Source organism: Bos javanicus, chromosome 7 (assembly GCF_032452875.1).
Source record: "Bos javanicus breed banteng chromosome 7, ARS-OSU_banteng_1.0, whole genome shotgun sequence".
Taxonomy (NCBI): domain Eukaryota; kingdom Metazoa; phylum Chordata; class Mammalia; order Artiodactyla; family Bovidae; genus Bos; species Bos javanicus.
Window position 1 is genome coordinate 52,034,089 of NC_083874.1, and position 26,793 is coordinate 52,060,881.

A 26,793-nucleotide genomic window follows, 5' to 3' on the forward strand; every position below is an offset into this window, starting at 1 on the left:
TAATACTTTTTATATTCCAGTATGCCAATATATTCTAATATAGCACTGTTATTTTGAGATTTTAGATTCCATCTCTTGATAAAATTCCTAAAATAAATCTATTTCAAACTCAAGGGTATTACTGTTAAGACTAAAGTTTACGACGCTGCAAACCCTCTACTATTCAAATATATTTTAAGGTGAAGTATATAGAGAAGGCTCAGGTCGATTTTTCATGAAATAGAATACTTTTTTTTTTTTTTTTTGGCGGTGGCATGTGGGATATTAGTTCTCTGACCAGGGATTGAAGCTGCACCTCTTTGCACTAGAAGCATGGAGTCTCAACCACTGGACAACAAGGGAAATCCCTAGAATACCTTTTAATTAAGGATAAGGATTTATGCTGTGGTATTTTAAATGACAACTCTAATGAGATCCACATTCTCTCCAATGTTTATTTTACACAACAAAGAAACATTGGTAAGAATTATAGTCTTAATCCTAACTGATGATTTTGTTGGAACCGTGCTAGTTACACAACCACAAATACTGCTCCCTTTAGTCAATAAAAAACAAAGGGAATCAAATCTAACCTGCAAGTTTTCAGTTCCAGTAGTCTGAAATTATTTTAGCAAGCCTTTTTAATAGTTATTCTTTTCATAAGTGCTCTTGGTAAACCTTTAACATCATACCACATAACTTTATTGTCTGCAATTTTATGCTTTACAAATACTTGTGATTCTCAAAGAGGGGAGTGTAATAACTTCCGAACAGGAGCAATAGTTGCGTTTTTCTTTCTCGTTGCAATAATAAGATTGGGCTCCAGGCGCCGCTGTTCACCAATTAGGGAACGGGAAGCTGCAAGCTACAGAGTCCCTCCCTCCCTCCTACCTCTTCCTCACAAAGCTGAGTGAGGTGGATACTCACAGATCCTGATGCTGAAAACTTAAAAGTACTTCTCTTCGCTCTCTAATATATTTTTGGATGTAGTCAGCCAGGGACTTCGTAGATACATAAGCTGATTCAGAACCTAAAGGCTCAAGAAACCGCGGAATATCGGCTCAGCCATGGCGAAGCGGGAACTGCTTCTGGATTGCAGCGGGCTGGTCCTACTGTATATTTTCCTGGGGACGCTGCGGGAGTCGGGGGCCGGGCAGATCCGATACTTGGTGCCGGAAGAGACAGACAAAGGCTTCTTCGTGGGCAATGTTTCCCAGGACCTGGGGCTGGAGCCCAGGGAACTGGCGGAGCGCGGAGTCCGCATTGTCTCCAGAGGAAAGACGCAGCTTTTCGCACTAAATCCGCGAAGTGGCAGTTTGATCACCGCGGGTAGGATAGACCGGGAGGAGCTATGTGAGGCGGTTTCCTCCTGTTTTTTAAACATGGAGATACTTGTGGAAGATACCCTGAAGATTTACGGAGTGGAGGTGGAAATAATGGATATTAATGATAACGCCCCTAGCTTCCAGGAGGAGGAAGTAGAGATAAAAGTCAGTGAACACGCAACTCTGGGATCGCGATTTCCTCTTCCTAACGCTAGGGATCCAGACGTGGGAATGAACTCCCTCCAGCGCTACCAGCTCAATCCTAACAGTTACTTTTCCTTGCAAGTACGAGGCAGTATGGATGGGGCCAAGAATCCTGAGCTAGTGCTGGAGGGGAGCCTGGACCGGGAAACACAGGCTGCTCATCACCTCTTCCTCACAGCCTTAGATGGAGGAGATCCCATCCGCCAGGGCACTGTTCCGGTTCGCGTGGTGGTCCTCGATGTAAATGATCATATCCCCAAATTTACACAATCTACATATGAAGTGAGCGTTCCTGAGAACCTCAGCTCTGGAACTCGGGTGCTCACGGTGAATGCAACTGACCCAGATGAGGGAATCAACGGGCAAGTAGTGTATTCATTCCGAAATGTGGAAAGCAAAGCTTCTAAAATATTCCAGTTGAATTCTCTATCTGGAGATGTCTTAATACAGGGTTCTCTGGATTTTGAGAAATATAGATTCTATGAGATGGAAATTCAAGCCCAAGATGGCGGAGGTCTCTCTACCACTGCTAAAATGTTGGTCACAGTTGTGGATGTGAATGATAATGCTCCAGAAATAACTATCACATCTTCTACTAATTTGGTGCTGGAAAACTCTCCTCCGGGTACGGTGATTGCTCTTCTAAATGTGCAAGATCAAGACTCCGGAGAAAATGGTCAAGTTTCCTGTTTCGTTCCAAATAATCTGCCTTTTAAACTAGAAAAGACTTACGGAAATTATTACAAGTTGATAACAAACAGAGCATTGGACAGGGAGCAGGTTCAGAGCTATGATATAACACTGACAGCAACAGATCAGGGAAGTCCACCCTTGTCTACAGAAACTCACATTTTACTGAATGTAGCAGATGACAATGATAACCCACCCACTTTTACGGACTCCTCTTATTCTGCCTACATTCTGGAAAACAACCCCAGAGGGGCCTCCTTCTTCTCGGTGACTGCACTTGACCAGGACAGCAAAGAGAATGCCCAGGTCACTTATTCTCTGGCAGAGGATACCCTCCAGGGAGCACCTCTATCCTCCTACATCTCCATAAACTCAGACACTGGCATTCTGTATGCTCTGTGTTCCTTCGACTACGAACAGTTCCATGAACTGCAGTTGTGGGTGACAGCGCATGACAGTGGGAACCCACCACTCAGCAGCAACGTATCACTGAGCATATTCGTGCTGGATCAGAATGACAATGTACCCGAAATCCTATACCCCGCCCTCCCCACGGATGGCTCCACAGGCGTGGAGCTAGCACCCCGCTCCGCAGAGCCCGGCTACCTGGTCACCAAGGTGGTGGCAGTGGACAGAGACTCAGGACAGAACGCCTGGTTGTCCTACCGCCTGCTCAAGGCCAGTGAGCCAGGGCTCTTCTCGGTGGGGCTGCACACGGGCGAGGTGCGCACAGCGCGGGCCCTGCTGGACAGAGACGCGCTCAAGCAGAGCCTGGTGGTGGCGGTCCAGGACCACGGCCAGCCCCCTCTCTCGGCCACCGTCACGCTCACGGTGGCTGTGGCTGACAGCATCCCAGATGTCCTGGCTGATCTAGGCAGCCTGGAGTCTCCAGCCAGCCCCGAAGACTCAGGCCTCACACTCTATCTGGTGGTGGCGGTGGCCGCGGTCTCCTGTGTCTTCCTCGCCTTTGTCATTGTGCTACTGGCTCTCAGACTGCGGCGCTGGCACATGTCGCGTCTGTTCCAGGCTTCGGGCAGCGGGTTGGCTGGCGTGCCGGCGTCTCAGTTTGTGGGCGTGGACGGGATGCGGGCTTTCCTGCAGACCTATTCGCACGAGGTCTCGCTCACCGCAGACTCTACGGGGAGTCATGTGATCTTCCCGCAGCCGAACTACGCGGACACGCTCGTCAGTCAAGAGAGCTGTGGGAAAAGCGAGCCTCTTTTGATAACTGAAGATTCAGTTACAGGTTTAAGCAAATGTGATCCTACTGGTAATCAGGTGAGATTTATTTCCTGCCTTCCAATTGTTGATGTCTGTGCATAGGTCTTATAAGATTACTTTTTTCCCCCCCTGAGCCTATTGTATGAACTGTTTGGGAGGGGGTGTATGTTCTTGTATAAAGCAAAGCATGTGAAATTCTGTACTTTACCTTTCATCAGGTTATCATCATTTTCCAGGAAGGTTTTGTGAAAGTTTTTTTCTTCTTTTGGTCCTGGCAGGTTCTTTTGTTTCTTTGTTTGAATTTCAGAGGTCCAGTTCTGTTATCATTGGTTTTAAATTGAATTTTAGTAATATTTTTCTATCATCAGTGTTTGGCTATCAATGTAAACTGGTTGTGTTCAAGTTAATGATTCATAAACATTTTTATTTATTTCATTTCAGCTTTGTATTGCCTCCACAGATTTATACTTATATTCTACCATTATTTGTTTTACTTCTAATACTCATGTTGACTCAACAGCATACTTACTCTAGCTCTTTTTCTTCATCTATAATACATATACACACATACTCACACATATACACTTTTACACACAGAAGCTTTTTTTTCTGAGCACAAAACAATTCTCTTTTGACTTTTGGTGATTAGTAATGTTTAGCTTCTGTTGATTATTTCAACCTTATCTCATTTCTTTGCCTCATTAAAATAAGACATACTGACTCCCTTTTAAATATGAGGCTCTCTTGGGAGAGAAAATGTAGAACATATTTTTCATCTTAAGTTCTAGACATCTTTTCTATTTATACAGTGAAGTCACTAGATTGTTCTGAAGAAGTAGTTGAATTGTAGAACTGGTATTATTTCCTTTTATTCTTTTACTTGAACTTTAGTGTCTGTGTATTGTTGAAGAATTTTTTTAATGTAGTAAATTCTCCTATAGAAATAATTTTTAATTTTGATCCAGTGCTTCTCAAAAAGTTATTTTCAAATCTGCTAAACATGTTTACATTTTTTAGATTTATTCATATGGAATATTTTGTGAATATAAGAGATGGAGTGGGTATTTAGACTTCATGAGATTGATTTAGCTGGTATTCCTCTGGATATTTTGTTTGTTTTCAGTATGCTTAGGAGTCTTGGACTCATCTTTATTTCCTTTGCAAACTCACTTTAAAGCATTTTATTGAAGTATGGTTGATTTACAGTGTTAATTTGTGCTGCATAGAAAGACTGATTCCATTCTATGGAATACACACACACACACACACACACACACACACACATGGGCTTCCCTCATAGCTCAGTTGATAAAGAATCCACCTGCAATGCAGAAGACCCCAGTTAGATTCCTGGGTCAGGAAGATCCTCTGGAGAAGGGATAAGCTATCCACTTCAGTATTCTTGGACTTCCCTTGTGGCTCAGCTGGTAAAGAATCCGCCTGCAATGCAGGAGACCCTAGTTAGATTACTGGGTCAGGAAGATCCTCTGGAGAAGGGAAAGGCTACCCACCCCAGTATTCTAGCCTAGAGAATTCCTTGGACTGTATATTACATGGGCTGTCAGAGAGTCGGACACAGCTGAGCAACCTTCACTATATACATATGCTTTTTTCTCATTATGGTTTATCACAGGATGTTGAATATAGTTCCTTGTGCTATACAGTAGGCCTTGTTGTTCATCCATCCTTTTAATAGTTTGCATCTGCTAATCCCAAACTCTCAATCCTTCCCTCCTTCACCCCTTCTCCCCCTTGGCAATGACAAGTCTATTCTCTATATCTGTGTGTAAACTCATTTTTTAAATTGAAGTATAGTTGATTTACAACATTGTGTTACTTTCATGTAAACTCATTTTTATATTAAATAGTAGTACACTCAATTCTTGGGGCTTCCATGATGGCTTAGATGGTAAAGAATTTGCCTACAATGAAGGAGACCTGGGTTTGATCTCTGACTGGGGAAGATCTCCTGGAGAAGGGAATGGCTACCCAATCCAGTATTCTTGCCTGGAGAATTCCATGGACAGAGGATCCTGGTGGGCTACAATCCGTGGGGTCACAAAGAGCCAGACACAACTGAATGATTCATACTTTCACTTTTTTTTTTTCATAATCAGTTCTTACGTTCAGAACCACCTTGTTATTGAACCTAATAGTTACCTAATAGTGTGTTATCTGAAGCAATGCCTAGGAAAGTTAAGGGAAGAAAGAAAACTTTTCTAGGGTATTGATCTCAGGAATCATCTCCATAGTCAACAATTCAGCTCAACACTCTCACAGCACTTCTAGATATTTCGCCCAGATTACTTGCATATTCACCTTTCCTTTTAAGATATCCCTTCTCATTTCAGAACTGACCTTACTATGATTAACTATAAATTGAGTATCTAATGTTTGAGCAAAAAGAATTTCAGCTGTAAGGAAAGGGAAGTCCTGCAACAGCTGCCTAAATTTGTCTTGAAGTCAAGAAAAACATTGAGTGTTTTGAGCATCATCAGGATAGAATTTATGCTTATGAGATTCCAAACTGAGGAAAAAGATTTAAGGCATTTTACTTGAATGGAAACTAGTTGAATAAAAGGAATATGAGGCTTTTGCTGGGAGAGGGAGGTTGTTCCGTATTTTTAAAAAACATAATCTGAACTAGTTAGGAGTTGGCAACCAAGATCTTAGAGAACAAAATGGAAAGGCTGGTTTTGACACTTGAGATTAAGAAGGTTATTTTGATTAGAGATAGATAAAGTTCTGTTGAGATGCAACTTAAGGTACAGTTAAATAAAAGGATAAAACTAGAACGCTCACATTTCATGTCATTAAATTCCTATAGTAACCTACTAGGGTACCCTTTTATATTTATGATGAAAGTGTAAAACACTTCATAATTCTTTTCGTAAATGTCTTTGATAAGTAACAAGGAAGACTTTATGGTATTGGCTATTCTTATCCTGAGTAATGCCCTATACAGCTCCGATCTCACCTTCTCTGATGAAAGGAGGAAACTCATATGCATATCAGATTGAAGATAATACTGGGTATCATTTCACAGCTGTCAAAATTTCCCCAAACCACTTGGTGGGGCTGTTTTTCCACGTGGTCTTCGTGGAGAGAAGACTACTTTGTTCTTCCAATATGTGCATTTCCTCTGATTAGAAAAAGACAAACTTTCCTCATTATTGGATTAATGGCTCTTCTATAGGATCTCACCTCTAAGGAGCCCTGTTTGGTTATAAACACTGGAGAATAGACCTATCCAAAACTCCTAAACTGCCTCATTCACCATAAATCAGTTCAACATATCTGCTGGAATACTGAATCCCATTATTTACAAGGCTTCGGACTGCAGTTTGCTAAATAGACTCCGAGCGCCGCTGTTGGCCAATGCGCTGCAAGAACTAGCTTTCCGTGTCTACCCGAGTGATTTCTTGCGCACACAATCAAGTCCGAAGGAAGAGTAGCCAGTTCTCAGGCTTGCTACTCCGCAAATCTGATTCCGGAATACCGATTAGGTTGTCTTCAAACTGGGAGCGTTGAGTTTTCTATGTGGTCGATGTAAATATTTTAAACGCAATTTGCAAACCATCTCTTCACATCGGAGGCTGCAGCATCGCAGAGAAGAATGGGAAATAGGGCGAAGCAGAGAAGCAGTACCCGGCGGCGGCAAGTACTCTTTCCTTTCTTGCTGCCTTTGTTCTGCGGGGCGCTTTCCGAACAGATCCGCTATTCTATTCCAGAAGAAATGACCAGAGGCTCCGTGGTGGGGAATCTGGCCGAGGACCTGGGGCTGCATGTACAGGATTTATTGACCCGCAACCTCAGAGTTAGTTCTGAGAAACTATACTTTACTGTAAACACGGAGAATGGGAACTTACTTGTGAGTGACAGAATAGATCGGGAGTCGCTCTGTCCCCAAAACCCTTTGTGTGTTGTACCCTTGGAAATTGTAGCAGAGAATCCTATAAATGTTTTTCACATAAACGTGATGATAGAAGATATAAATGACAATCCACCTCATTTCCCCCAAAATAACATCGTTATACAAATCAACGAGTTTGCAATTCCAGGAACTCGGTTTGGTCTGGAGTCAGCTATCGATGCAGATGTAGGGCCTAACTCTCTTCAGAGTTACCAACTGAGCTATAATGAGCATTTCTCTCTCATGGTTGAGTATAAGGCTGAAGGCAAGAATGCCCCAGAATTAGTGCTGGAGAAGCCCCTGGACAGGGAGCAACAGCGTTCCCACCTCCTGATCTTGACAGCAGTGGATGGCGGTGATCCCGTCCAAACTGGCACCACTCAAATCAGGGTCAAGGTCACTGATGCCAATGATAACCCTCCAGTGTTCAGTCAGGATGTGTACAAAGTTAGCCTGCGTGAGAACTCACCCCCAGGCACTTTTGTGCTAAAGGTGAAGGCCACTGACCAGGATGAGGGCATCAATGCAGAAATCACCTACTCCTTCAAAACACTGCGAGGTATTGGAAACATGTTTGTGCTGGATCATCAAAGTGGAGAAATTAAATCCAACGGTCCTATAGATTTTGAAATCAGTAGCAGTTATATCATAAGCATAGAAGCCAAGGACGGTGGAGGCATGACCGGTGAGTGTAAAATTATATTGGACGTTGTAGATGAGAACGACAATGCCCCAGAGGTGGTTTTCACTTCCGTGTCTAGTTCCATAACTGAGGATGCAGAACCTGGAACTGTGATTGCTCTGTTCAAAACACATGATAAAGATTTGGGAGAAAATGGGGAGGTCACATGTCTCATAAAAGAAAAAGTTCCTTTTCGAATTGAATCTTCCGCCAATAATTACTACAAGCTTGTGACAGATGGCGCCCTGGACCGGGAGCAGACCCCGGAGTACAATGTCACCATCGCAGCCACAGACAGGGGCAAGCCGCCCCTCTCCTCCAGCAGAAGCGTCACTCTACGAATCACCGATGTCAATGACAACGCTCCAGTTTTCCACCAGGCCTCCTACGTGGTCCACGTGGCAGAGAACAATCCACCCGGCGCCTCCATTGCGCAAGTCAGCGCCTCCGACCCAGACCTGGGACCCAATGGCCGTGTCTCCTACTCCATCGTGGCCAGCGACCTGGAGCCACGACCGCTGTCGTCTTACCTGTCCGTGAACCCGCAGAGCGGCGTGGTGTTCGCGCAGCGCGCCTTCGACCACGAGCAGCTGCGCGCCTTCGAGCTGACGCTGCAGGCCCGCGACCACGGCTCGCCCGCGCTGAGCGCCAACGTGAGCCTGCGCGTGCTGGTGGGCGACCGCAACGACAACGCACCCAGGGTGCTGTACCCGGCGCTGGGGCCCGACGGCTCGGCGCTCTTCGACACGGTGCCGCGCGCCGCTCAGCCCGGCTACCTAGTCACCAAAGTGGTGGCGGTGGACGCAGACTCTGGACACAACGCCTGGCTGTCCTACCACGTGCTGCAGGCCAGCGAGCCCGGACTGTTCAGCGTGGGGCTGCGCACGGGCGAGGTGCGCACGGCGCGGGCCTTGGGCGACAGGGACGCGGCCCGCCAGCGCCTGCTGGTCGCTGTGCGCGATGGGGGACAGCCGCCCCTCTCGGCCACCGCCACGCTGCTCCTGGTTTTCGCCGACAGCCTGCAGGAGGCGCTGCCGGACCTCAGTGACCGGCCCGCACCGTCTGACCCCCAAGCTGAGCTGCAGTTTTACCTGGTGGTGGCCTTGGCCTTGATCTCGGTGCTCTTCCTCCTTGTGGTGATTCTGGCCATCGTCCTGAGCTTTCGGCGCTCCTCTAGCCTGGCCACCTGGGGCTGTTTTCAGCCTGATCTCTGTTCTAAGACTGGACCTGAGGTTCTCCCCAACTACAGTGAGGGGACTTTGCCTTATTCCTACAATCTGTGCGTTGCGGATTCTCAGAAAACAAGGTTCGACTTTCTCACCTTGACACCAGAAGTGGTATCCCCACAAGATCTTTCCAATGAAGCTTCTTTGGTAGTAAGTGTCACTGAGGAGAATAACAAGTTAAGCTGTAACTCTGTTGCCTCTATTCAAGTGAGTTTTAATGAATGCCTTTCATCTGCATATGGGTTTGGATTATTTTGAAACCAATATTTAAAAAAGAAAAAACCTTAAACAGAGTATATCTACTATCACTTCACTTTTGTTTGCCCACTCTGTCTTTTCTGTTTCTTTCTGGGTAGATCAGCAACTCTTATTATTAACCCTCAAGTATTTTAAATATTTTGACAATTTCATGAGTTATTCTATTATCCCCCCACAAAATCTCTCTTACTGTGAGATGTGGATACTACAATGCTGCTGCCATTCAAATATTTTTAATGGAAGCATAATTGTTTTTCCTGTGAGTGTTTCTCCTTTTTAGAACATCAATATCTTAGGATGTAAGGCTTTTCTTTACTCTTTTTTTTTTTTTTTTACTCTTTTAACTACAAAGTGAGAGGGGAATGCATACAAACTTTAAAATTAAGGACATAATAATGACTACATAATATTTAGGTACATTTGCTAGGGATTCTTTGAGTACCATTGAACAGATAAATTTTATGTCCTACCTTTTCTCAGAGCTACCTGTTGATTTCATTGAAGTATTAAAGATGTTATTTATGGTATACCTGCCACTTATGCTTATCCTCATAAACCTTTACATATGTGAAAGCACAATAGATTTTTCCCCTATATTTTGGTGGGCTTCCAAATATATTACCAGTAAGTGTCAGTAACTGGAATTTGGTGTTTCCCAGAAAAAGGTGAGTTTATAATATTTTGGTTTCTAATTTTCCTAGACATTCTCTTTTTTAACTGAAGTATAGTTGATTTACAGTGTTGTGTTAGTTTCTTATGTACAGCAGTGATTCATATATACATATTCTTTTTTCAAATTCTTTTCCGATGTGGTTTATCACAGGATGTTGATCCTAAACATTCTTTTGAAATATATTAGTAGAGTCCTACCCATATCCTCAGCAAATGCTAGTTGGAATGCTTTCTTTTTTTATTTTATTGTGATTGTGCCCCTCCTACCATCTCATTGCAGCTTCTCCTTTGACTTTGGATGTGGGGTATCTTTTTTGGTGGGTTCTGCATCTTTCTGTCCATGGTTGCTTAGCAATTTGTTGTGATTTTTGGCACTCTTGAAGTTGGTGAGCACATGTCTTTCTACTCTGCCATCTTGAACCAGTGTCTCTGGAATGCTTCTATTTTGTTCTAAAAATGTGTGTCTTCTTCACTTGATTTCCTGTCAAGTGTGATTCTGATAACGTGTACAATCACATTTCTTATTTTTAGGTTGCCATATTATTGTAAAAATTTGATTTTTAAATGCTAAATGTCAACCTGTTAAAGTAGTTCTTCCATTTAGGCAAATTTAAGAATCTACCGACAAATTTTGCCTCAGATTTTAGTTGAGGGAGAATTTTTAAATTATTGTTATATATTTTCTCAAAACATGAAACGCCTTACGAGATTCCCATAATAGGTATGTATGTGTGCTGGGGGTGATACCAAAGCTGGTGTACTAAAATTACATGGTTAAATTTACTGTGTATAGAAACTTCATGTAAAAGCTCATCAGAAAAATCAGAATATACATACAGGTACAGAAAATAATCTCAGGAAGGTGGCTGTTTATGAGAAGTTTAGGGAAATAAGAAGAAGTTCACTGAAATTCCAAATAAGATGAATACAGTAGTTTTAGTTGGGTCCACTTTCATCCCTATTTGAAGAACAGTAGGTGGAGCTATTTAAGGTCTAGAAACCAAAATGGTTTCCCGGACTTTAAGACTGTGCAGTAATTGGTTAGGACTCTGAGTGCCGCTGTTCACCAACCAGGGAGAGAAGAGCAGAGAGAGATCCTGCCAGCCGTGCACGCGCGTGAAGCACAAAGCACCGAAAAAAATTAACCATCTCTCGGACTGTGAGGAAACTGAGCAGAAGAGCTCGGGTCCCCAAACTGTAGATTTTAAGGACGAATGAGCTGATCCGGACTTCGGTGATCAAGGGAAGAACTGGAAGTTAATACTCAAGGAAGGTAACAATGATTCCTGCGCGAATGCACGGGGACTGCAAAAAGCTAGTCTTGCTGGTAGTTCTCCTGGGGGTTCTGTGGGAAACTGGAGGCACACAAATCTATTATTCAGTTCCCGAGGAGCTGGAGAAAGGCTCTAGGGTGGGGAACATCGCCAAGGATCTGGGGTTGGAGCCTCAGGAACTGGAGGAGCGCGGAGTCCGCATCGTCTCCAGAGGTAGGACACAACTTTTCGATCTGAATCCGCGGAGCGGCAGCTTGGTCACAGCGGGCAGGATAGACCGGGAGGAGCTCTGTATGGGGGCCGTTAAGTGTCAACTAAATCTGGAGATTCTGATGGAGGATCAAGTGAAAATATACGGGGTAGTGGTAGAAGTGAGGGACATTAATGATAACGCCCCATATTTCCAGGAAGGTGAATTAGAAATAAAAATGAGTGAATACGCAGCTAAAGGGATGAGGTTCCCCCTTCCCCACGCTTGGGATCCGGATATAGGGAAGAATTCACTCCAAAGCTACGATCTCAGTAGTGATACTCACTTCTCCCTTGACGTGCAAAGCGGAGCAGATGGTAATAAGTACCCGGAATTAGTGCTGGAGCGCGCCCTGGACCGCGAGGAAAAGGCCGTTCACCGCCTGGTTCTCACGGCCTCGGACGGGGGCGATCCAGTCCGCACTGGCACTGCGCGCATCCGTGTGATGGTCCTTGATGCGAACGACAACGCACCAGCGTTTGCTCAATCCGAGTACCGTGTGAGCGTTCCGGAGAATGTGGCCGTGGGCACTAAACTGCTTCTGGTAAATGCCACCGACCCTGATGAAGGATCCAATGCGGAAGTGATGTATTCCTTCCGGTATGTGGACAACAAAGCGGCCCAACTTTTCGAGCTAGATTGTAATTTAGGGACAATTTCAACAATAGGGGAGTTGAACTACGAGGAATCAGGATTCTACGAGATGGAAGTGCAAGCAACGGATAACGCAGGATATTCTGCACGAGCCAAAGTCCTGATCACAGTTTTGGATGTGAATGACAACGCCCCTGAAGTAGTAGTCACCTCTCTCTCCAGCTCCATTCCGGAAAACTCTCCCAGAGGGACGTTAATTGCCCTTTTAAATATAAATGATCAAGACTCTGGGGAAAATGGACGAGTAACCTGTTTCGTCCAAAGGAATCTGCCCTTTAAATTAGAAAAGTCTTATGGAAATTATTATAGTTTAATGACAGACACACTCCTAGACCGAGAACTGGTTCCTAGCTACAATATCACCGTTATGGCCACTGATCGAGGAAGCCCGCCCCTGTCCAGGGAAACTCACATCACCTTGAACGTGGCAGACATCAACGACAACGCGCCTGCCTTCTCTCAAGCCTCCTACTCGGCATATATCCTAGAAAACAACCCCAGAGGAGCTTCCATCATCTCTGTGACCGCCTATGACCCCGACTATGGAGAGAATGCCCAAGTCACTTACTCCTTGGTGGAGGACACCCTCCAGGGAGCTCCCTTGTCCTCCTACGTCTCCATAAACTCAGACACTGGTGTCCTGTATGCGCTCCGCTCCTTCGACTATGAACAATTCCGAGACTTAGAGCTACAAGTGATAGCACATGACAGCGGGGACCTTCCACTCAGCAGCAACGTTTCTCTGAGCCTGTTCGTGCTGGACCAGAACGACAACTCGCCAGAGATCCTCTTCCCCGTCGTACCTACCGATGGCTCCACAGGCGTGGAGCTAGCACCCCGCTCCGCAGAGCCCGGTTACCTGGTCACCAAGGTGGTGGCAGTGGACAGAGACTCAGGACAGAACGCCTGGCTGTCCTACCGCCTGCTCAAGGCCAGTGAGCCAGGGCTCTTCTCAGTGGGGCTGCACACGGGCGAGGTGCGCACAGCGCGGGCCCTGCTGGACAGAGACGCGCTCAAGCAGAGCCTGGTGGTGGCGGTCCAGGACCACGGCCAGCCCCCTCTCTCTGCCACCGTCACGCTCACGGTGGCTGTGGCTGACAGCATCCCAGATGTCCTGGCTGATCTAGGCAGCCTGGAGTCTCCAGCCAGCTTCGACGACTCAGGCTTCACACTCTATCTGGTGGTGGCGGTGGCCGCGGTCTCCTGTGTCTTCCTCGCCTTTGTCTTTGTGCTACTGGCGCTCAGATTGCGGCGCTGGCACATGTCGCGTCTGTTCCAGGCTTCGGGCAGCGGGTTGGCTGGCGTGCCGGCGTCTCAGTTTGTGGGCGTGGACGGGGTGCGGGCTTTCCTGCAGACCTATTCGCACGAGGTCTCGCTCACGGCGGACTCTCGGGGGAGTCACGTGATCTTCCCGCAGCCGAACTACGCGGACACGCTCATCAGTCAAGAGAGCTGTGAGAAAAGCGAGCCTCTCTTGCTCTCAGGCGATTCCGTGTTTTCTAAAGATAATGGTGCATTAATTCAGGTGAGTGCATATCAAGCATTCTCTTAGCTTTGAGCAAGATACCTCTTCTTATGGGTGATTAATATTTATTTGGAATCTATTAAACAGACCCCAAGAAATTTATATGAACATTGCAGACACCGATGACAACCCGGCGGTCTTCCTTCAGGCCCTCCCTCACACCTTATTTATAACAATTTAAAATATATATTGTATATTCATATATTAAATTTTATATCTATGAAGTACTTTTTAATACTCTATATTATTTTTCTAATTTTAAGTAATTTTCTAATTTACTGTACCAATTCTTATGAGTTACCAACTCTTCCTGGTTTTCATTGCTGTTTTAATTTTTCATTGGCCATGCAACAGTTTTATGTTCAACATCCGATGACAGTTTATGTGTTAAGAACACAGATTCTTCTAGAGAGGATAAATCTCATTCAATGAAAAGTCTATAAATGATATTTTATGTAAAGTTTTATAAATAGAGCGACTTCTGCTGCTGCTGCTGCTGCTAAGTCGCTTCAGTGTCCAACTCTGTGCGACCCCATAGACGGCCTCCTACCAGGCTCCTCTGTCCCTGGGATTCTCCAGGCAAGAACACTGGAGTGGGTTGCCATTTCCTTCTCCAATGCATGAAAGTGAAAAGTGAAAGGGAAGTCGCTCAGCCCTGTCCGACTCTTAGCGACCCCATGGACTGCAGCCTACCAGGCTCCTCCATCCATGGGATTTTCCAGTCAAGAGTACTGGAGTGGGGTGCCATTGCCTTCTCCAAGAGGGACTTCTAACTACACACAAAATTGTTTAACAATTTCATAAATTGCATTTAGTTTCTTTTAAAGTGCAGTGATTCTTTCTGGTCATTAGAGATGTATACATTATACTTTCTCAGAATCCTAAGTCATTTCATGGTTTCAAATTATTCACAAAATCCCAAATATCATGAGTTTATTCTTATGCATTTAAAACTTTCTCATTGAAATATACACAGTGTAAGTGTTGTCATGAGGAAAAACTGAAGAGATTATTTTTTTAATCCCTATTATAAATTTTAGGAATACAAGTCTGTATGTGTTCCCAGGTTAGATATTTCTTTTGCCTGTTTTATCTACATGGATGATCTTAATGATGTTTCTGTGAAATATTCAGAGTTGACAAATTGTGTTTTAGCACATTTTTGATATCGTGGTAAATTTATAGCAATTCTCTCTTCAAGTGTAAAATTTCCCATAATTCTCACATACATGGAAAATTTTCTTGAAAATGTACAAATTCTGTTTTCTTGTATCTTTATGCTTATTGTAGAATGTCAAACAGAAATCAAATGCTAAATATACTACTCTTGGGAAAGCATTGCTGGAACCTATGAGAAGCCTGGTTTCTTTTGGTGAATTCTTATAAAGGGGTAGGAAAGTATTGCATCCTAATTATTTTCTCCTGACTTGTTTCCTTTCTATTTTCAAAAATATAATAGTTAATTAAAACCTAGGCTTATAAAAGAGATTGAAAACCATTTGGGGAATGAAAGATAATCAAATTGCCCTAAAATGAGACCATTGTTGCTACTGAAATTTACATGTCACTTTATGGTTCTTAACCAAGACAATAAAAGGAAGCATAGCATGGGTCTACCTGTCAGATTTTTTTAATGAAGTTTTTGAGCTTATTGAAAATAGCAGTTTGTATTGACATTAAGTTCCAGATGGAATTTTTAAAAATAATTTTTAAAAGTATGTATTTACTTATTTGGCTGTGTCAGGTCTTTTTGTGGCACACAGAACCTTCAATTTTCTTTGCAGCATATGGGATCTTTAGTTGCAGCATGCAGGCTCTTTTGGTGGTGTCATGGCATCAGAACTCTTAATTGCTTCATGTGGGATCTAGTTCCCTGACTAGGATTTGAACCTGGGCCCCCTGGATTGAGTGCACATAGTCCCAGCAACTGGACCACCAGGGAAGCCCCCCAAATGGAATTTAGTAAGTAGACCTTTCTAAATAATATCAGGGAAAACAGAAGCAAGCATAACTTCTATTGTTTTGTAAAAGCTATCAAAATGTTTATCAGGTGGCCAGTTTCATGTGTCCCTTGATTCAATGAAAGATGTAATATCGCCCAATTATGTTTATTTCTATTCACATAACCTCATTTAGGGACAAACCATTAAGAGCTAGGGTAATGATTAGTGATGACCTTTAGGCTGTATCTCAAGTATCAGTGATCTCAATTATGCTTCCAGTATAAGCTAAATTGGTTTCATTAAATACTTGTTGAGTGAATGAATGGACAAATTTATGTGCTCTGGATATTACCTAATATTGGTACACTAAGACGTAGTGGGATAAACAGCAGCTGTATAATGAAGTGTGTGTGATCTTTAACATTATTTAATTGCTTTCAGGTTCAGCAAAATAAGAATTGTAATATGGAATCTGAAAGACTGTGGTGAAGACTAGTGATAACATATAATATAAACCATCTAGTTCATAATATGTACTTAATGAACAGGAAATGCCCCACTTTCTTTAAAACATTGTCAATAGAAAAAGAAGTTGTGCTTTCATTATCACAACACTTAATGTTCTGTTGGGAAAAGTAATAACTTGTGTGCATCTCCAGATAATACAATGGGATGACCCTTGAGTGGAAGTAAAACTTTTCTAAGAAGTTTATGAAAGCTGCTATAAAAATCTTAAGCGCTTAGGCACATTTGAGAAGACCCTGTTTCAAGTTGTAAAAGATAGAGGGAGGATTGTTTTTGATGAGACAATTTTATGAGTGTGAAGTTTGCTCTGTCTGAACCATGGTTTTGCTTAAACAAGGATCTTATCTAAGGACCATTTACTCCAGTAGAATTGCCAGGATGATTTAAGTGCAAAATGGATCACTGAAACCTGAGAGTTGGAGTTATTTGGTTTTGGCCACCTGAGAATTTAAGTTAATAGCTGCACAAAATATCAATCTTAGCTTTAGGTTATTTGTTGATAATTTCAGATTGATAGATAATTGGGATATTTGTTGATTGGTTTTTTAGAGTAATTGGGCAGTAGGTTTGGATGTTTATGTTTCTTCTGGTTTCAGTAATGAAATTATGTAAAGACCTTTTATCTTTCTCTGTGTTATATGAAAGGTGGATATGCATTCACTTAATCTATTAAGTTAATCAAAATATTCAACTACCACTTTAAAGTTGTAGTTCCACTATTTTACAGCACCTAAAATTGGACTGTAATCTGTCAGCAGACATTCTTCCTTGACTTCCATTCTGTAAGAGATATTATCTTCCTTAAAGCAGCAGTGGCCTAGGATCCTTGCTGAGTCTGTACAACTTGTTGAGACTACTCAACTCATAGATTATTTTAAATGGTATTAAAAGACTAATGATAAATGAGTATATTGTAATACAGATTCCTCAGTTACACTTAACAGAGTATAACTGTGATCATAAATTGATTCAGTTCAGTTCAGTTCGGTCGCTCAGTCGTGTCCGACTCTTTGCGACCACATGAATCACAGCACACCAGGCCTCCCTGTCCATCACCATCTCCCAGAGTTCACTCAAACTCATGTCCATCGAGTCGGTGATGCCATCCAGCCATCTCATCCTCTGTTGTCCCCTTCTCCTCCTGCCCCCAATCCCTCCCAGCATCAGAGTCTTTTCCAATGAGTCAACTCTTCCCATGAGGTGGCCAAAGTACTGGAGTTTCAGCTTTAGCATCATTCCTTCCAGAAAACACCCAGGGCTGATCTCCTTTAGAATGGACTGGTTGGATCTCCTTGCAGTCCAAGGGACTCTCAAGAGTCTTCTCCAACACCACAGTTCAAAAGCATCAATTCTTTGGCACTCAGCTTTCTTCACAGTCCAATTCTCGCATCCATACATGACCACTGGAAAACCATAGCCTTGACTAGACAGACCTTTGTTGGCAAAGTAATGTCTCTGCTTTTGAATATGTTATCTAGGTTGGTCATAACTTCTCTTCCAAGGTGAAAAATCTGCTTTTTTCCTCATGCAAGATATCAAGTTCAAAAAAGTAAATGCCTTCATGTTAAATATGTGCCACTCTTCATATATCAATTATATATCCCAATAAAGCTATTTAAAAAAAATTTTAAGCAGTCACATAATTGTGAAAGGATGTTGATCAAACTAATGACTGTGTATTTTAGGAAAGAGACAGATTTACACTCTAATATTACACTTAGAGTTTTTACACTCATTTTTAGGAAACCATACCTAATGAAAATTTATCAATAATAGAGCACACTCTTCAGGACACGTTTAAAAATCACTGATAGGAAAAAAATAGCCAATGGCAAAGATAACTGAAAAAAATCTTTGAAAGAGGATAAGATTTCTGGATACCAAATTAGAAGATCTCTGGCTCAGGAAAATGTGATGAAATTGCCATCAGATGGACCATAGAGCAGGTAAAATAATTTCAGTTCAGTTCAGTAGCTCAGTCGTGTCTGACTCTTTGCGACCACATGAATTGTAGCACACCAGGCCTCCCTGTCCATCACCAACTCCCAGAGTTCACTCAAACTCACGTCCATCAAGTCAGTGATGCCATCCAGCCATCTCATCCTCTATCGTCCCCTTCTCCTCCTGCCCCCAATCCCTCCCAGCATCAGAGTCTTTTCCAATGAATCAGCTCTTCGCATGAGGTGGCCAAAGTACTGGAGTTTCAGCTTTAGCATCATTCCTTCCAGAAAACACCCAGGGCTGATCTCCTTTGGAATGGTCTGGTTGGATCTCCTTGCAGTCCAAGGGACTCTCAAGTGTCTTCTCCAACACCACAGTTCAAAAGCATCAATTCTTTGGTGCTCAGCTTTCTTCACAGTCCAACTCTCACATCCATACATGACTACTGGAAAAATGATAGCCTTGACTAGACAGACCTTTGTTGGCAAAGCAATGTCTCTGCTTTTGAATATGCTATCTAGGTTGGTCATAACTATCCTTCCAAGGAGTAAGCATCTTTTAATTTCATGGCTGCAATCACCATTTGCAGTGATTTTGGAGCCCCCCAAAGTAAAGTCTGACACTGTTTCCACTGTTTCCCCATCTATTTCCCATGAAATGATGGGACCAGATGCCATGATCTTCGTTTTCTGAATGTTGAGCTTTAAGCCAACTTATTCACTCTCCACTTTCACTTTCATCAAGAGGCTTTTGAGTTCCTCTTCACTTTCTGCCATAAGGGTGGTGTCATCTGCATATCTGAGGTTATTGATATTTCTCCTGGCAGTCTTGATTCCAGCTTGTGCTTCTTCCAGCCCAGCGTTTCTCATGATGTACTCTGCATATAAGTTAAATAAGCAGGATGACTATATACAGCCTTGATGTACTCCTTTTCCTATTTGGAACCAGTCTGTGGTTTATCTATATGTAAAAAGAAATCAGTATTTCCACAATTTCTCCAAGAGAAGCCATGAAAAGATCTAATATGTTAATAATCATTGAGAACAAGTGTAATTTCTTAGTTCATCTTTAGTTCTCTGAAAAATTTCACACGGTAGTTTGTATACATTCTAAATAATAAAAGGCTTGAATTCAGTAATTAGAAAGTAGTATCCTGGGAGAAAATCATAATGCAAAACCCATTTTACTTGTGCTTTCCTTCTACATCAAACTCCTAAAAAGAGCCAACTCTCTGATCTATCTATATAACTCTAAGGAATTGGAGATTAATTAAAATTTTAAAATAGATGCCACAATCCATAAGATTTCTATATTGTGAAACTTCCTAGAAGTTTTCTATATGTTTACAACTGAAGATCCAGCCAGTAGTTCATCCTGAGACTGTGTATATGAAAAAAGTAAAGTCTTTTCCCCCACCAAAAAATAAAGAGGAAAAACATTAAAAAATAAATAAAAAGAAAGACTCAACCTAATAATATTTTTAAATGACAAGAAGAAATGAAGTCATCACTTCGACTGCATATGCTGGAGTCATCAAGAATATAAATCTCCAAGAATATTTAATTGCCCAAGTAAGACTGTGCTACTGCCTTTCAGCTTGCAGATTCCAGTAAGAAACAGCTTTTTCTCTTTGCTGTCAACTCTTCAGAACCTTGGCCTCTGATGTCTTCAGTTTGCAGTTCTAGAGTAGAGACCCAGAGTACTGCTATCAGCCCACATGGAAACAGATAAACAGGAGATCCCATTATGTTTCCTCTGGGTGGCTGTCCTAATCAGACCTTGTGAAAAATCTGGGGCTGGTTGTCCAGAAATTAATGGGCTCAGAAGTTTCAGGTTAATATGGAAAAACAATACCTCACTTGAAGTGAAGAAAGTGGGGATGGACCTGGAGCTGATATGCCCACACACTACATTTTGTATCATACATCATAAATGATAGTTGAAAATTCTTTTAATGTTTTTCACATTAATATATTCAAAATATAAATGATAATACTCCCCAGTTCAGCAGGAATGCTGTTGTGTTAAATATGTTAGTTGACTCAGCCTGGAGCAAGATTTGTAATAGTACCTGCAAAAGATCCTAATGTTGAAAGCAGTTCCTTTGCAAAATTATCACCCTAGCGGCAACTGTGTGTTTGTCTTGGAAGTGAGAGACCAACAGTGGAAAGGAATAGACTGAACTTGTTAGAGAAATCAGTAGCCTGAGAAAAGCAGAGGTCGAATCACTTAGTCCTGACAGCATTAGATAGCAAGGAGCACCAGCAGCAGAACTGCTCAGATCCCAACTGAGTTGGTGGGATCCAACTGAGTTGACCCAGTTGGTGGTCAACACCAACTACAGCCTCCCAACCTCCGATTTCAGCCAGACTCTATACAGAGTCAGCCTTCAAGAAGACATACCCCTGGGCATCTCTGTGCTGAGACTGAGGGCTGCTGACCTGGACAACGGCATAAAAGTGGAGATCAGGAATGCCTGTGGATCCCAGCATACCCATATCCAGTTTGGCCTTCATCATGGTAGAGGAGAAATAAAAACTTCAAATAAATTGGAATATGAAGAGATTAAAGAGTATTCCATAGTTTGAAAGGAAGGAATGAGGGTGTGTGTGTGAGGGCGGGGAGGGTGGATTGATTTCCCAGCATTGTTGAAATCAAAATTCTAGATGATGACAACAAAGTACTGGAGATTTTTTTTGCTGATGGTTTATGGGATCTTAGTTCCCCAATCAGGCATTGAACCCTCAACCTCATCAGTGAAAGCTCAGCATCCTAACCACTGGACCACCAGGGAATTCCCCCAGAGATAGTTTTTACTTCTATTCTTGTAATTCCTGAAGATTCTGCCCCTCAGATAGTAACTGCTCTGTTTTAAAACACAGAATCCAGATTCAGGAGAAAACAGGGAGGTCACGTGTCTGGTACAAGAAAATGTGCTTGTAGAATTGAATCTTCCACCAGTAATTGCTACAAGCTTGTCATTGATGGGGCCCTAGAGTGGGAGCAAACCCTGGAGTACACTGTCACTCTCACAGCTGCTAACCGAAGTAAGCCACCACTCTCCTCCAGAAGCATCTGGCAGCACAGTGGCTAGCGGTGTCGACAACGTGCCAGTTTTCCCTCAGGCCTCGTACGTGGTCCACGTGGATGCAAACAACCCTCCTGGCACCTCCATTGCCCAAGTGTGCATCTCACATCCCAATCTGGGACCCAGCGGCCATATCTCCTACTCAACTGTGACAGATTCAAATACTTCAAGGGAATTGGAGCTAATGCAGAATGCCAAATCGAGACTGTTCCTTGTGACCAGGTAATTATACAAATGGATCCAAATAATGGTAGCATACCATTTTACCAAACTTGCAGATTATAAACAATTCAAGAATTATATAATAACATTTGCAAGTAAAACTCCCAATTGTATTAATACTACAAGTTTTTTGGAAGCTTGTGGTCTGAAATAGAACAACCACAACCACACACATGAAAATAGTTACCTTTGGAAAGTGAAAATAGGTAAAATGGATAACATGGAAGCTCTGAAAAAAGTGAAAGGAGGATTACTGGTAAGTAAGGAGAAAGAGAATATTAAGAAGAAGATGCATTGGAGTGTGCCTGATTTTTAGTCACGGTAGGGTTCCTTGTTGGTGTGGATTCTGTTGTCCAAGATATGTTAATTTTATTGTAAATTCTGCTTAGCTGTTGGTTTCTAAAAGGAATTCAACAAATCAGATAATTTGGCATCTTCAAACTGGATTCTGATGCTTACCTGAAAAATTTGCTAAAGCTTGAAAACCAAGAAAAGGCAAGCATTTCAACAATATGTGTCACTTTATATACTGGATTTACCTTATTTAACATTGTTCTGGCAGTATGTTAGAGAAGGCAGTGAATATTCCTGGTGAACAAAGGGCACATATTTGACTCTTCTATTGGAGAAGGCAATGGCACCCCACTCCAGTACTCTTGCCTGGCAAATGCCATGGACGGAGGACCCTGGTAGGCTGCAGTCCACGGGGTCCCTAAGAGTCAGACACGACTGAGTGACTTCACTTTCACTTTCCACTTTCATGCATTGGAGAAGGAAATGGCAACCCACTCCAGTGTTCTTGCCTGGAGAATCCCATGGACAGAGAAGCCTGGTAGGCTGCAGTCCGTGGGGTCGCACAGAGTAGGACACGACTGAAGCGACTTGGCAGCAACTCTTCTATTTACCTTATTTAAAGTAGATTTTTGCATATGTGGTACGAGGCAGTGATTCAGTGAGGTAGGGGTCAAGATTCTTTTTTCCCATACGGATACCCAGTTTTTCCAACATCACTTGTCAAAAAGATTTCCCTTTTCCTATTGAACTGCTTTGGCACCCCTGTCGAAAATCGTTTGATCGATATATGTGGGTCTGTTTCTAGATTCTCCATCATATGTCATTGATCTGTCTATGCCTTTGCCACTACCACCCTGGCTTGATTATTCTAACTTTATAAGTCTTGATGTCAAGTAAGAACGTCTCCCAAGTTTTTCTCCTTTTTTCAGTGCCGTTTTGACTATTCTTAGCCCTTTGCCTGTCCACATAAATTAAAATTGTCTTGTCATTTTCCATAGGGGAAAAGCCCTCAGGGATTTTAAAGGGGATTGATTGCCTTGAATCTATTATCTATTGGTGGAGGGGTTATCTTAACAATGTTGAGACTTGCAATCCAGGTGGATAGTATATATCTCATATTTCTGTTTATTTAGGTCTTAAGTTCTATCAACAATGTTTTAGGTCTTGTATATCTTTATTTCTACACATTTGATGGTTTGGGATATTGTAAAATGTATTTCTTGTTTCATTTTCTGGTTGTTCATTGCTCGTTTATAGAAAAACTATTGATTTTGTATATTGCACATGCTTTTGAAAAGCAAGAGGTGTGAGATGCTCTATTCTCATGTCATGTGAGAATATAATGTAAGAGAATATAGTATTAGCTTAAACCATCTCTACATAAGTTCAGCCTTCCCCTTCTCTGCAGAAATAGGTTGGAAGAGTCCACCCCAAACCAGAGAAAATACTAGTGTCTGCCCTTAGTCTAGTAGTGGATTGATCATTCATTCATTTTTGTAACAAATATTTATTAACCGCCTACTATATGCAAGGCACTGTCCTAGGTGCCAAGGATGCAGCAATAACAAGGCCATTATGATTTCTGCATTAATGGGCCCCCAGTCTAAGATACAAACTTTTACAGGTCTGATATATGCCACCAAGGAGAAAAGCAGGATGCTAAGAGAGCTTGTAATATAGAAGGCTATTCTGGTTTGAAGGGTCAGTAAGTCTTCTATCAGGAAATAATTCTTAGCATGCTGTCTGAAGGATGAATATAAATTAGCTGGGTAACAAGGAGATTAAAGAAGAAATTGTCAGCCAGAGGGAATAGTAAAGGACTTTAAAAAAGAAAAAAGGTAAGCAATTAAAAAGGGCTGCAGAGGCTAGAAACGGAAAATGAGTGAGATACTTTTTAAGTAACCTTGTACTTAGGAGCTATTGAAAGATTTTATAAAAGGCAGAGATGTGCTATGATTTCAGTTTTTAAAAGATTACTCTGATTGCTGTGTGGTGAATTGATTTATGAGGGTTATAAATGGAAGTAGGGAGAACAGATGATAGACTGTTCCTGGTAAGAAATGATGCTGGACTGCATTCAAGAGAAGGTTGTACATATAAATTGGGTAGATTGGAGATATATTTAGGAAACATATTCAACAAGACGATAATGGAGTGGGTTGGATGTAAACTCCTTAAGGCCAAGGGACTGTTTTGTTTATTGTTATAGTCTTAATTGGGCTTCCCTGGTGGCTCAGACGGTAAAGCGTCTGCCCGAAATTCGGGAGACCTGGGTTCGATTCCTGGGTCGGGAAGATCCCCTGGAGAAGGAAATGGCAATCCACTCCAGCACTCTTGCCTGGAAAATCCCATAGACGGAGGAGCCTGATAGGCTACAGTCCATGTGACTTCACTTCACTTCACTTCATAGTCTTAATTGAACTAATCTTGTTACCTGGCACATGATAGATTCTCAATGAAATACTGTTGACTGAATAAATACAAAGGATGAAAAGGAGGACACAAGAATCATTTCCAGGTTTCTGAATGAAGGAACTGGATGCACAAAGGTACCATTTAGTGATATGTGGAAGGCTAGAGAAGGGTAGATTTCAGAGAAATCAAGAATTGAGTTGTAAGCATGTTAAGTTTAAGAGTCTGAGAAACATCCAGGTGCCAATATTGAGTGTGGTTGGACATATGGTCACCATTTTTAAAAATGAACTTATTGAGGTATTATTGAGATATAAAAAGTTGTACTTATTTAATATATACAATTTGGTGAGCTTAGAGATAAGTATACTCTAGTGAAACCATCGGAGAAGGCAATGGTACCCCACTCCAGTACTCTTGCCTGGAAAATCCCAAGGATGGAGGAGCCTGGTAGGCTACAGTCCATGGGGTCGCTAAGAGTTGGGCACGACTGAGCGACTTCACTTTCACTTTTCACTTTCATGCATTGGAGAAGGTAATGGCAACCCACTCCAGTGTTCTTGCCTGGAGAATCCCAGGGACGGCGGAGCCTGGTGGGCTGCCGTGTATGGGGTCACACAGAGTCGGACACGACTGAAGCGACTTAGCAGCAGTGAAACCATCACCACAACCAATGCCACAAATTTCTATCACCTCCAAAACTTTCCTCCCACCCTCTCTATTTCCCCTGGAGAGGGAAATAGCTACCCACTCCAGTATTCTTACCTGGAGAATTCCATGGACAGAGGAGCCTGGCGGGCTACATCCATGGGGTTGCAAGGAGTTGAACACTACTGAGCGACTAACACTTTCTCTTTTTTGTGTATGTGTGTGGTAAAAACAAAGTGATTATGTGTTCTTAAAATCTTTTTATAAAAGGTTTCCACTTGCTGTAGGAAAAAATACCCAGTGTATGACTGCATGCTATTGCATGAGCTGACTCCTGCCTACCTCTTGAACTTTTTCAAGGCACTCTTCCCCTCATGCTCTACACTATATTATTTTTCCAGTTTGATGCAGGAATGATGCATTTTTTTGTTTTCTTTGCCTGAAACACATTTTTCCCCCATTATTCCTCTCTTCATTGACTAACAGAAATCAGAAATCTTAATATGCAGATATGCAGAAATCTTACTCTTTTTTTTTTGTGAGAACCAATGCTGTTTTTTAAAAAATTAAACTTTTTATTTTGAATTGGAGTATAGCTGATTAACAATGTTGTGATAGTTTCAGGTGGACAGCAAAGGGACTCAGCCATCCATATACATGTATCCGTTCTCCCCAAACTGCCTTCCCATCCAGGCTGCCACAGAACATTGAGTAGAGTTCCATGTGCTCTGTTTTATTATTTTGATTTTTGAACCATGTAAATGTGTTTCCTATCATAAAATAAAGAAAATTACTGAGATTGAGGTAGATTGCAGATTTACAAGGACTTGAAAAGACATCCCTGAGATATTTTTAAGTGGGAAAAGCAAGTTGCAGAACAGTGTATGTATTGTAAAATGATCCCTGTTGTGGAAACAAACAGCACGCACGTTCACGTATACAGAAAAATGCTTGAAAGTAAACATAATCAGGTACTAACAGTAGTAACCTCTTGGGGGTGAGTCTGGAGGTAAGGTGAGGGTGGTGAGGGGAATTTATTTTCTTGAATCTCCTTTTAAATCAAAGTATTATTTATATACAGTGAAATGCAAGGGTTGTATCTTTGAGTTTTGAGACATGTATACACCCATATAATCTACCCACATGAAAATATGGGAAATTTCTATACGCTCAAAGGCAAAAGAAGTTCTATGACCATTAATAATGTTGATTTCTGGGAATTCCCTAGAAGTCCAGAGGTTAGGGCCCCAGGCTTCCACTTCAAGGGGTGAGGGTTCCATCCCTGGCTGAGGAATTAAGATCCCACAAGCCTCACGGTGCTGTCCAAAAAATTACTGTTGGTCCAAAAAATTACTTGATGCTTAATCACTGTTATTTCACATAAGGAATATTTATTTAGAACAGGGGTCCTCAAGCCCCGTGCTATGGACTGGTAGTGGTCTGTGGCCTGTTAGGAACTGGATTGCAGAGCAAGAGGTGAGCTGCTGGCAAGCAAGTAAAGCTTCATCTGCCTCTCCCCATGGCTGACATGACTGCCTGAACCATCTTATTTCAACTGCTGACCACTGAAGGGCCATTGCCAACCATTGGTCAGGACAATAACTTGCTTTTTGCACTTGCCACAGGATCTCCCTCCAAGGGGAACACATTAAATGTTCCCTTTTAATGTGTTAAACACACATTTACACACAGGGTCCTTTAATGACCCTGGGACTGACAATTAAGTCCCCAGTGGTTTGGGTTTGCATATGCCACGGGGTATGTGAGCAACAGAATAAGAAAGGAACTTATAGATTTCATCTGTCTTCTATCTGGCCCCACCTCAGAGTACTAAGGTAATTAATCAG

General features: G+C 42.3%; 2 protein-coding genes across 21 annotated transcripts in view; both read left to right on the top strand.

Annotated features, from left to right (window-relative positions):
* Positions 1 to 26,793, top strand: part of LOC133251387 (protocadherin gamma-C4) — a 186,900-nt gene that overhangs the window by 89,579 nt on the left and 70,528 nt on the right. Inside the window, exon 1 of one of the 20 annotated variants that reach the window (XM_061423748.1) lies at positions 36 to 3,476. The exons of 18 other annotated variants lie outside the window; for them this stretch is intronic. In XM_061423748.1, coding sequence (XP_061279732.1) covers positions 1,047 to 3,476 — 2,430 coding nt within the window. In that variant the 5' untranslated portion in view covers positions 36 to 1,046. Of the gene's footprint in view, positions 1 to 35; positions 3,477 to 9,836; positions 13,874 to 26,793 lie in introns of those variants that run through there. One more of the 20 variants, XM_061423754.1, reaches the window with a different exon arrangement.
* On the top strand, positions 3,483 to 9,814 carry LOC133251388 (protocadherin gamma-B1-like). The gene has a single exon (XM_061423777.1). The coding sequence runs from the start codon at positions 7,036 to 7,038 to the stop codon at positions 9,496 to 9,498; it is 2,463 nt and encodes an 820-aa protein (XP_061279761.1). The 5' UTR covers positions 3,483 to 7,035; the 3' UTR covers positions 9,499 to 9,814.